The 12,009-nt window shown below is 34.4% G+C and overlaps 1 protein-coding gene across 7 annotated transcripts in view; it reads right to left on the reverse strand.

Moving 5' to 3' along the window:
• The window catches only part of LOC137653849 (kielin/chordin-like protein), a 352,325-nt gene that overhangs the window by 214,588 nt on the left and 125,728 nt on the right, over window positions 1-12,009 (reverse strand). For all 7 annotated transcript variants that reach the window (XM_068387520.1, XM_068387509.1, XM_068387513.1 and 4 more), the window contains one exon: window positions 1,252-1,396. In XM_068387520.1, the coding sequence (XP_068243621.1) occupies window positions 1,252-1,396 (145 nt within the window). The remainder of the gene's footprint in view (window positions 1-1,251; window positions 1,397-12,009) is intronic.

Here is a 12,009-nt window from a genome sequence, read left to right on the forward strand (position 1 = left end):
ACATAGAGGGGGTTTGCTATCTTTTTTTGTAAAGGTTTAGATTTTATCAATAGCAATATTTTCGGTTTGAGGATACTGTAGTGTTGTATAAATTGCATAAAAATCCCAATAAAAAAAATCATGATTTCACTACCGAGTTACAACCGGGATACCGTTCCCTCACCCTTTCATCCTTTCTTTGGTGGTTGACAGTAGAATGCTCCTTTTACCTACTAGAAATGTTCACCAAAAGTAAGTTTTATCAATTCCACGTTTTTAGTAGATTCTGGTATTCAAAGAGTTTATAATAACACGTTTTTCTTATGCTAAGTGTAATTTATCCCGTTTTGTTTTAAAATATGTGAAAAGTTACAAATTTATGCAGTGTACTTCCAAAAACAAGCTCCTGATATTGAATTTGGCCGGTGTTATTAAATTTTTACTTCCCATCACAATGCTTTATGATAAATTTATTCGTTAACATTATTTATTGAAAAAAAAAAAAAAACCATATCTGAGAAATTTAGTTTAGTAAATAAGTTTTGATTCACATTACTTGGTAATTATTTGAAAACAATGATGGTATTTGGACAAAAACACTTCCAACCAATCAGCTATTAGGAAAATTTTCCAAGCTAAAAGGGCACCCTGCAAGTCGGTGCAAATCTACTTCGCTAAAAAAATGACTATAGTCTAGTCTTCTGATTTCCCCTTGAAAGAAAAGTAAGCTTTCTTTTATACTTTTAAATTTAATCTGATCAGTAACCCTAAACCATACTTTCCTGAGACACTCTAATTTAAAAATACTGTCCCCACCACGAAACACAGAGAATGTGGATAATGATCATCCAAAAACAATTCCTTTGCACAACTACGCCAACAAATCTGGGAGAAGACATCTTTAAACCATTGAAATAAATAATAAAACATCACTGAATAGCTGAGAGTGCATCCTGTCACTACTTAGTTGACAAAGAGACTGAAGAAACGATATGACATTGACATGCACAGCATGTTATTGTTGTTAGATGCTCGTTAGTCATTACTTTACTAGAGGCATTAGTATACCACAAGGAAAGAAAATGGGAAAATCTTAATTTTAAGAGGTAACTTCAACATACCAAGTTTCTGAAGATGAAAGCAATATGAACATCAGGGCAGGTTCATAGAAATAATAAAAAAATACAAGAATATAATAATGGGATTTTCTGCATGGGCAAAATACTTAAGAAAAAAAAATGCTGTGATATTTTGAGATATTGCTGACATTACCTGGAACCTTCCTCACACTGAACCTGAATCTCCACAACATCTGGGCAGATAGCCTGGGTGCATATGATAAGTCCTTCACTGCATACACATGTATTGCAGCCATCATTCCAACTTATTCCTTCTACACAGGCACCTGATGCACTTCCTTCAATAAGAAAGACACTTATTAGAATAAAGTTAAAATGTGAAAATTAATCATTTTGATAAAATTTTAGCCAGAACATTTCATATGAAATCAATTTTATCAACAAAAAGAGAGAGTGGAATGGTCATTATCAAAAGAAAGTGTGGGTGAGTATATTACCCTTAATCATTAGTTTTTCTAATAATCCAACCTAATATAGTAAGTTTTTTTTTTTTCAAAAAAAAAAAAAAGATTTCAAGAAAAATACACGAGCAAACATACAAACCAACAACTAAATTTCCCTTCCTACAGGTACAGCCTATTTTGTATGAGAGATTTAACGTCAGTGAATTCTTAATACTGTACCTTACAAAGCAAGTTACCAACATTATGGTCATTTACATTTGATAAGTTTGATGCAGGAAAGAAGATTTTATTTAGCTATCTTTTATGCTTGCCTATGCAAAGATTATTCAATAGCTTCATGGGAAAATTTAGAATATTTCCAAAGATAAAAGTCAGAGACTGTTCTGTTCGTAATCTTTTAGCCCTGAGAGAATTGTAAACCAAATATAGCTTACTAGCAATCAAAAGTCCACTTAGGTACATGGAAAAATTTAACTTCAACAGAACATTTCAGAGTGGAGTTCAAATGCAAAATAAAACCTTAATACAGTAGTGAGGAAATCAATAATGTCACAAACGGTGCTAGGACAATTCGGTCCTGGACAATTCGTTACCAGGCTTATCATTTGTTAAAATGTCTAAATCAGGAAAATATGATATTTCTATATTACATATTATGAACTATTTATATATATATATATTACATAAATACCTAACTACTTAGTTTGGTTATTCACTAGTTGTTTACAAATAACATAAACAATCCACCTAACTACTTTCTTACTAAACGATTAGTTGGTTATTCCCTTAGTTTAAAAAAATATAAACAGACTTTATTAGTTTCTTTATTCTAGACTTTTTAGTCTAGTTTCACCCCATCATTCACACAATGGAGTTTTGCAACTGCATACAGTCGGAAAAGGGAAAAACGAAACTAGTTGATAAGGAAAACTGTGTACCAGAAACATAAAGAAAATGCTGATGGTATGAAGATATATTGGCGTTGTGAAAGGCGATCTTACAAAACACGGCTTCACTCAGATGTTAATTTTCATGCGCTCAAGTATATTGGAAAACATAATCATAGCACAACTGCAGCTGAAGTGAGTGCAAAAGTTGCTACTGCAAATATCAAGGAAAGGACGATCACAAGTGGAGAGAGTTTGGCAAAAACCAAATTACAAATGCTACGAAACGAGGATGAACCAGTCAAAAAAAAGTACAGGGATTGTGATAAGCGTATTATTCATCTAGTACAGAAATATAATCAAGCAGAAAGAATGCAGTTCCTTAAAGCAATCACTCATAATATTAAAGTTTAAATTTTTTATGTACTTTTAACGACAAGAAATGTATAGTTTTTACTATTTTATTTTTATATAAATACTTTTAACATATGAAATGTATGGTTTTTACTGTTTTATCTTTTATATAATAAAGAAACTAAAAAAATATTTTTTTTTATTTATCGCACAAACAAGGATAAATCAATTAGACCTCTTTTATATCTATACTAACAAAAGCAAAAATTTTCTTTTAAAAGTAATGCTTAGAACTGATAGGAATTTTAGAAACGAAAAAAAAATTGGAAAAATACTGCTTTCCCATATTATAAGAATCGATTGGTACCGAATTGTCCTGGTACCGAATTGTCCTAGTACCGAACTGTCCGGGACCGAACTGTCCAGGACCGAATTGTCCGGACACCGTCACAAACATTAATTATTCTGGTTCTCAGGAAAAGATGACTATTTTTTATAGTAATATGACTTATCCTTATTCTTATATAAAACATCTTTAATTAGAGACTTAACTACAACTTCCTTTTTGATAAAGTTAGAGGATGAGCCTGTTGTTGAAAAAGCACTACAAACACAGTATGCCACTGTCAATAACACTAACAGACGCAACACTCAAATATGGATGACCACCAGATGTTAGTATTACTCCAGATGCAGGAAGTAATGGCACAAAAAGAAATAGGAGAATTTGGGATATAAGGAGCCTTTCTCTGGGCATTTCTCTTAAACCAATGACTGCAATATTGGTTGAAAACTAATGGCATGAAGAAAAAATCAGCAGCTTTGAGCATGCATTAAATTCCTCTGTTCTTATTAAAACTTGATAAGAAGTGGTTAAATTTAGTTTCTCCTACTGATTACCATGGCTTAAGAGCTTTGGACTTTTCTTCTGAATCAGGCTGTGAACAAATCATAAGTGAAGCTACTCTCATGTTTGATAACTGCTTGGACCTAGTATACTCTAACTCGTATGGTGTTATTACAAGAAAGGTTTGTTCTCCAGTTGAGACAACTGATCATGCCTTTGTTTCATTAGTAATTAAGACTAAGCAGCCTGTACCTGATGTGTCATACTCATGTAATATTTATATAAGCTCTCAAACAGACTGGAATGGCATTTTGAATGATTTTCTGAATTTCAACTGGTAATAATTCTCCAAGAGATATTAGTTCACCAAACGTTCAATTGGGCTCCACAAGGCACTAGAAAAGTTGGAGGACCCAGGCCTACATGGCTGAGGACTATGAAGCTCAACGTAGATAATGAATGGAGAAGTATTGAATTAAAAGCTCAAGATAGACCCTACTGGTGAAATCTAACCGAGGCCCTTTGCGTCAATAGGTGTAGGAGGAGATGATGATGATGGTGATGATGAACAATTGTATTAGAGTGTTGAACCTGTTGTTATTTTGAATGAAAAGCTGGTGAACACAATTGATGGACATATCCCTTCTTGTGTGCTAAAGCAATGATTTCCAATCTGGGGTCCGCAAAGATAATACAAGGGTTCCATGAACCAAGTTAAAACATATGCATACATATTTATATAATTTTGACTGATCTTTTTCTCTTTCTCACGCTGAATAAATTCTATTTGCGAAAATGTGCACACACACACTCTCTCTTATCTATCTATCTATCTATCTACATATATATATATATATATATATATATATATATATATATATTATATATATGTATATATATATATATATATATATATATATATATATATATATATATGTATATATACATATATATATTTATATGTATATATATGTATATATATACACACATATATATATATATATATATATATATATATATATGTATATATATGAATATATATATATATGTATATATATGTATATATACATATATATATGCATATATATATATATATATATATATATATATATATATATATATATATATATACATATATATACATATATATATATATATATTTGTATATATATAATATATATAATATAGAAGGTAGTAGGTAGTAGGTTGGCCAGGGCACCAGCCACCAATTGAGATACTAACTCCAAAGAGTTATGTTTTTTTGACTGGCCAAACAGTACTACATTGGATCCTTCTTCTCTGGTTACAGATCATTTTCCCTTTGCCTAAACACACACCAAATAGTCTGGCCTATTTTCTACCTATTCTCCTCTGTCCTCATACAACTGACAACACTGAGATTACCAAACAACTCTTCTTCCCCCAAGGGGTTCCTGCATTGTAGTTGTTCAGTGGCCACTTTCCTCTTGGTAAGGGTAGAAGACACTCTTTAGCTATGGAAAGCAGCTCTTCTAGGACACTCCAAAATCAAACCATTGTTGTACCATGGTCTTCCACTGTCTTGGGTAGTGCCATAGTTTCTGTACCATGATCTTACACTGTCTTGGGTTAGAGTTCTCTTGCTTGAGGGTCCACTTGGGCACACTATTCTATATTATTTCTCTTCCGCTAAAGTTTATATAGTTTATATAGGAGATATTTATTTCAAGGCTGATACTCTTCTTAGAATATTTCATTTTTCCTTGTTTCCTTTCTTCACTGGGCTATTTTCCCTATTGGAGCCTTTGGGCTTTTAGCATACTGCTTTTCCAACTAGGATTGTAGCTTAGCAAGTGATAATACTAAAAATATAAATGAATATATATATATATATATATATGTATATATGTATGTATATGTATATATATGTATGTATATATATATATATACATATATATATATATATATATATATACATATATGTATGTATATATACACACACCCGTATATATATATATATATATATATATATATATATATATATATATATATACATATACATAAATATATGTATATATACACACACCTTATATATATGTATATAAATATATATATATATATATATATATATGTACAGTAGAACCTCGGTTTACGAATTTAATTCGTTCCTAATGCGAACTCGTAAACAGAAAAATTCGTATCGCGAAACGAATTTCCCCATAAGAATGTTATAAAATCGAAATAATTAGTTCAACCCATCTACAAAAACCAATTTTCACAAATTTTTCCTTACACATACAGTACTCTACTGTACTCTACACAAAATTATTAAAATATTGCAGTCATTTAATGATGAAAATATGGATATGCATGCACAGTAAACCTGAACTTTACCTTAGAGGAGTGTCGCTGCTGGCTTGATGGAGACGAGAGGAGGGGAAGGAGGAGGAGGGGGTTACTGCTTGGAGGGAGAATCTCCCTCCATGAGAACTTCAGGAGTTCTCTCGCGAGAATGGCGTTCACTATCACTGGTTTTGCGTTTGCGAGACTCTTGGTCGTCGTCTTTCACAGTTCTTTTCTCCCCCTTCACAAGATATTTTTCAATAGACACCTGCTTTTGTCTGTTCTTTAAAATTTTATAGAAGTGACCCACCCCATTATCGACTAATAAATTTATTGCACGGTCTGTTTCAGCCTTATTCGGGACATTTTCCTCAAGAAAACTTTTCACGTCTTCCCACTTCTTTAAAAAATCTTTTATCTCACTCGAAGACAGTGATTTTGCAGTGCCTCCCTCCTCCTCAGATGAGATTTCCTCTATTACCTCTCTTTGCTGCTGCTCGTGCAGGTCCTTCAGCTCCTCGGTGGTCAGCTGCTCCTTATGCTCCTGCAGGAGGTCGTCGACGTCATCCGTGTCCACCTCCAGCCCCATTGCCTTGCCCAAGGACACAATATCCTCGTCAACTGCTTCCTCCTGGTTGGGTTCGAACCCCTCGAAATCCCGTTCTGCAACGGCGTCGGGCCACAGTTTCTTCCAGGCGGAATTGAGGATTCTCCTGGTGACTCCTTGCCAGGCTTTATCAATTAAAGTCAGGCAGTTGTAGATGGAGTAGTGATCCTTCCAAAACTCTCTGAGGGTAAGGTTGGTGCCCTCTGTTACTTCAAAGCAGCGCTGGAACATAGCTTTGGTATAAAGTTTTTTAAAATTTGAGATCACTTGCTGATCCATGGGCTGGAGTATTGGAGTGGTGTTGGGGGGTAGGAACTTCACCTTAATGAACTTGTATTCCTCCGCTATGTCCTCTTCAATGGCTGGAGGATGGGCAGGAGCATTGTCCATTAACAGCAAGGCTTTGAGTGGGAGGTCCTTCTCCAGGAGGTATCTCTTGACTTCGGGACCAAAAACCTCGTTCATCCACTCAACGAAGAAGATCCTTGTCACCCAAGCCTTCGTATTAGAACGCCACATGACGTGCAACTTTTTCTTCTGCACATTGTTCTTCTTGAAGGCTCGTGGATTCTCCGAGTGATACACCAGGAGAGGTTTAATTTTGCAATCCCCACTGGCGTTGGAACAGAACAGCAGGGTTAGACGGTCTTTCATGGGCTTATGGCCAGGAAGGGCCTTTTCTTCTGCCGTGATATAGGTCCTCCTGGGCATTTTCTTCCAAAAGAGGCCTGTCTCATCGCAATTAAACACCTGTTGAGAAACGTAGTCCTCGGAGTCCACGAGCCTTTTGAACTCTTTCACAAAAGACTCTGCTGCCTTCGTATCGGCGCTGGCCCCCTCGCCATGCCGAACAACACTATGGATACCCGTTCTCTTCTTGAATTTTTCAAACCAACCACGGCTTGCCTTAAAACTTTGTTTTTCTGCTGATGTGCCTGGCTCACTTCTCACCAAGTCCTTGTAAATGGTTCTTGCCTTCTCGCAAATCATGTTCTCATTTACTGAATCTCCTGCGAGCTGCTTTTCATTTAACCACACCATTAATAAATTTTCTACGTCATCAAGAATAGGTGGCCGTTGTTTTGACAACGACGATACACCTTTAGCTACTTTAGCGGCCTTTATTTCTTCTTTTTTCTTTAATATTGTGCATATCGTTGACTGCGAGCGATTGAAAAAAACTAGCAATGTCTTTCACACGCATGCCTTGGTCATGCTTCTCGATGATCTCCTTCTTCATCTCGATCGTTATCATCAGCTTCTTCTTACTGCTTTCCTTCTTCGACATCTTAGGAGCCATTGTCTATCACAATAATACACAGTACAGTACTGTAATCACAAATGAGTGAAAATAAAACAAATCACAAACCACGTGTAAAAATCACAAAGAAATCGTCCACGAATTCACTAAGTATGTATGCTATCGAGACGGCGGATACTGAGATAATGAACGAGTGAAGGGGGTAATAAAGGGGTTTAGGGGGTGGTAGGTATGCGTGGGAGGAGTCACGTGACTCCATTGTGAGATGCTGTCGTTAAGTTATTTCCATGAAAAATGCGATCAGGAAGCGCGGCGTTAACACTTTTCCACAAAAAACGGCGCGTGGGAGGGAAATTTAAATTCGTTAACCGAGACGAATTTTTCAGAGAAAGTCACTTCGTAAACCGAAAAATTCGTAAGCGGAGTCGTTCGTAAACCGAGGTTCTACTGTATATATATATATGTACAGCGAACCCTCGTTTATCGCAGTACATAGGTTCCAAACCCGGCCGCGATAGCTGAAAATCCGTGAAGTAGGGACACCATATTTACGTATTTATTTAACATGTATATTCAGACTTTTAAAACCTTCCCGTTACGTAGTACTGTTAACAAACTACCCTTTAATGTACAGAACACTTAATGCATGTACTACAGTACCCTAAACTAAAACAGGCACAAATATTAAAGGCGATTTTATATCATGCGTTTCCTAAATATGCCATAAAGCACGATAAAAAATGACAACCAATCTTTTGATTACGTTTATCTCTGATCATAATGAAGAAACAGACGCATTTACACATCTGTGTATAGGTTAGTTTTTGCATCGACAGCAATCTTACCAAGTATTGATTATATGTTGATTTTGTTATTACCAATGTTTTACTTAATTTTTCTTAGGACTTCCAAATAAATTAAATGAATGCCATTTATATAATGTTTTTCTTTATGATGCCGCCTGAAACAGAAACCTTCCATTCGTTTACTGTACGCTCCATCTTCGATCGTAATAAACAAACGAAGGCATTAAATGCGCATGATGAAAGTGATAAATAATGATATTAAAAGCTTTTAGTAAATATGTTATTACAAATATTATTTATCGTATCTATAAAAAAATCCTACATACGTAGCAAAGCAGGAAAACAATTTTTTTTTTTTTTTTTGGCGTTTAATCAACAATAACAAACTGCCGCTAATGACCGAATGATAATTTACGATAATTCTAAACTGTTACTAAAGATGATTCTCCATTCCATATCCAAAATACTTTTCCTAACTTCAGTTATAAGTCAACTTGTACCCCCCTCAATTATGAAACCATCTAAAAAAAAAAGTAAGAGAAGAAGCAAGTACTAGGCCAATTTTTTAAATTGTCGAACAATTAACCCTGGAACGGTACGGTAGGTCGTCCACGACCCCGAGCATCAAAACAAAAGAGGTTTTTCTCACGTGACTCACCCCCGTGACTGAATTTGTGGGTGATCGACCTGCAGTAGGTGTCTCGCCTACACGCTCTAGTAGTGTCCAGATGTGCATCGCTGTAGCTGTACTCCTTCCCAGATTTCTGAGACGCGTCGGGGTCGAGCGCGACCGAGTTTACCCTTCTAAGGTAATTTGCATAATTATCAAAGTTATTACGTATTATGAAATTATCGTAGAATGGTGCAACTTGTATAGGTTATCAGTTGTGGAAAGTCTTGGTGGATTGTTTGGCTACCATGTGCATGATTTTTTATTTAGTTAAAATGTCGTTCATCACCACGAGGACCATTTTACCGCGAGTGCCCCTTTTTAATTTTTTTTCATTTTTTTGCCAAGTCATTTTTCCGTAAGATATTGCCAAATAGTGTCGCAAAACTTTTGCATTTTTAGTGTTGGAAAGTGTGTCTAGATGATCTGGCTACCCATGCGTGACTTGGATTTTGTCAGATACGACGTAGATATTGGTATGTGGGGTATTTAACTGCGGTTGCCAATTTCTGTTTTTTTTCAATATTTGTAAAAATTTACTACGTAGTAAGGAATTGCCGTATATTATTCATTTTTTTTTCATGTTTATTTGTTAGAAAGTGTGCCTTGATGGTTGGGCTAACACGTGCATGTCTTTTTTTTTTATCTGAGATGCCGTATATTAGAATGTTGGCCATTTTTCCGCGAGTGCCCCTTTTTATTTGTTTTGCATTTTTTTGCTTAGTCATGTTACCGTAAGTAATTGGCAAGTAGTGTCGCAAAACTTATATTTTTATAGTGTTGGAAAGTGTTTCTAGATGATCTGGCTACCCATGCCTATCTTTTTCTTTTAGCCAGATATGGCGTATATATAGGTATGTGTTCGATTTTCCTGTGATTGCCATTTTTTCGTTTTTTACCATTTCTTTCAAAATTACTACGTACTAAGGAACTATCACAGAGTAATGATTAATTTAGATGTTTATTTGTCGAAAAATGTTCCTTGATGGTTTGCCTAGCACGTGGGTGAAATTTTTTTTTCTGAAATGCCGTATATTAGAATGTTGGCCATTTTTCCGCGAGTGCCCCTTTTTATTTGTTTTGCATTTTTTTGCTTAGTCATGTTACCGTAAGGAATTGGCAAGTAGTGTCGCAAAACTTATATTTTTATAGTGTTGGAAAGTGTTTCTAGATGATCTGGCTACCCATGCCTATCTTTTTTTTTAGCCAGATATGGCGTATATATAGGTATGTGTTCGATTTTCCTATGATTGCCATTTTTTCGTTTTTTCCCATTTCTTTCAAAATTACTACGTACTAAGGAACTATCACAGAGTAATGATTCATTTATATGTTTATTTGTCGGAAAATGTGCCTTGATGGTTTGCCTAGCACGTGGCTGAAATTTTTTTTTTTTTCTGAAATTCCGTATATTAGAATGTTGGCCATTTTTCCGCGAGTGCCCCTTTTTATTTGTTTTGCATTTTTTTGCTTAGTCATGTTACCGTAAGGAATTGGCAAGTAGTGTCGCAAAACTTATATTTTTATAGTGTTGTAAAGTGTTTCTAGATGATCTGGTTACCCATGCCTATCTTTTTTTTTTAGCCAGATATGGCGTATATATAGGTATGTGTTCGATTTTCCTGCGATTGCCACTTTATCGTTTTTTCTCATTTCTTTCAAAATTACTACGTACTAAGGAACTATCACAGAGTAATGATTCATTTAGATGTTTATTTGTCGGAAAATTTTGTTTACTTCTTTTTTGATTGAATATCATCAAATTTTTTTAGTTAAAATATTATGTTGTTTTACATTTTTTTTTCGATTTTATTTCCCTTAAAAAAAATTTTTTTGGGTCAGAATTCTAATTTTATAGTCGTAAAATAATCGACAATCATCCAGCAATCCACCATACAATTTTTATGCATTTCCAAGAATAATCAGATTAGTACATAACACCTTGAAATTGACATACCCTTCCTGCATTTCAGGTTGCAAATTAGGGAGTCAGTGTGGTTGGCGGCCATTTTGTGGACATATCCGAAGCGTAAGTTGCCCTATCTATATATATTCTTGTTCCCTATAGAATTTGTGATATTTTGGTATATTTTTACCTGCATAAATATCATATTATATATTAAATATATGTATTTTTTTATGAAATTTCTAAGTACTCAAAAAATGACCTTTAGATATGGCCCCTGATATAAATGTAATTTACAAAATAATGAAGATTTTTTTTACATATTTCTATTTTAGGATAACTATGTTTATTCCCTAAAAAAATTAGCCACTTCCTATTTCATTTGGGTACCCAAAAAAATTCATGAAATTTGGACAAATTTTTTTGGCCAAAAAAAGTTACCCTTTTTTTCTCATTTCAGATCTTCACCTCCATGGGTCTGACTTCATCCAAAATACATCAAGATGTGTCCTAAACATTCAAAAATCAATTCCTAAAAGGATTTGTGTATATATGTATAAATCTTTTTTTTATGAATTTTTATGTAAGGTCTTTTTATTTTTCTACTTAATTTTTTTAAATATTTATAATAAATAGTTTTTCAGCAGATGAGTATTATTTATATTTACAGTAGTTTTAAGCATTCATTGAACTTTTTTTTGGCAAAAAAAAAATGGAGGTTACTGCAAAAACAGATTTTTCAAGAATTTTTTTTTTGCGTCGGGGTCGCGCGCGACCGAGTATACCCTTAAAGGGGTGTCCGAGGAGCGTACCTATCCAGGGTTAAG

This window comes from Palaemon carinicauda, chromosome 1, assembly GCF_036898095.1.
Source record: "Palaemon carinicauda isolate YSFRI2023 chromosome 1, ASM3689809v2, whole genome shotgun sequence".
In the NCBI taxonomy this organism is placed as follows: Eukaryota; Metazoa; Arthropoda; class Malacostraca; order Decapoda; family Palaemonidae; genus Palaemon; species Palaemon carinicauda.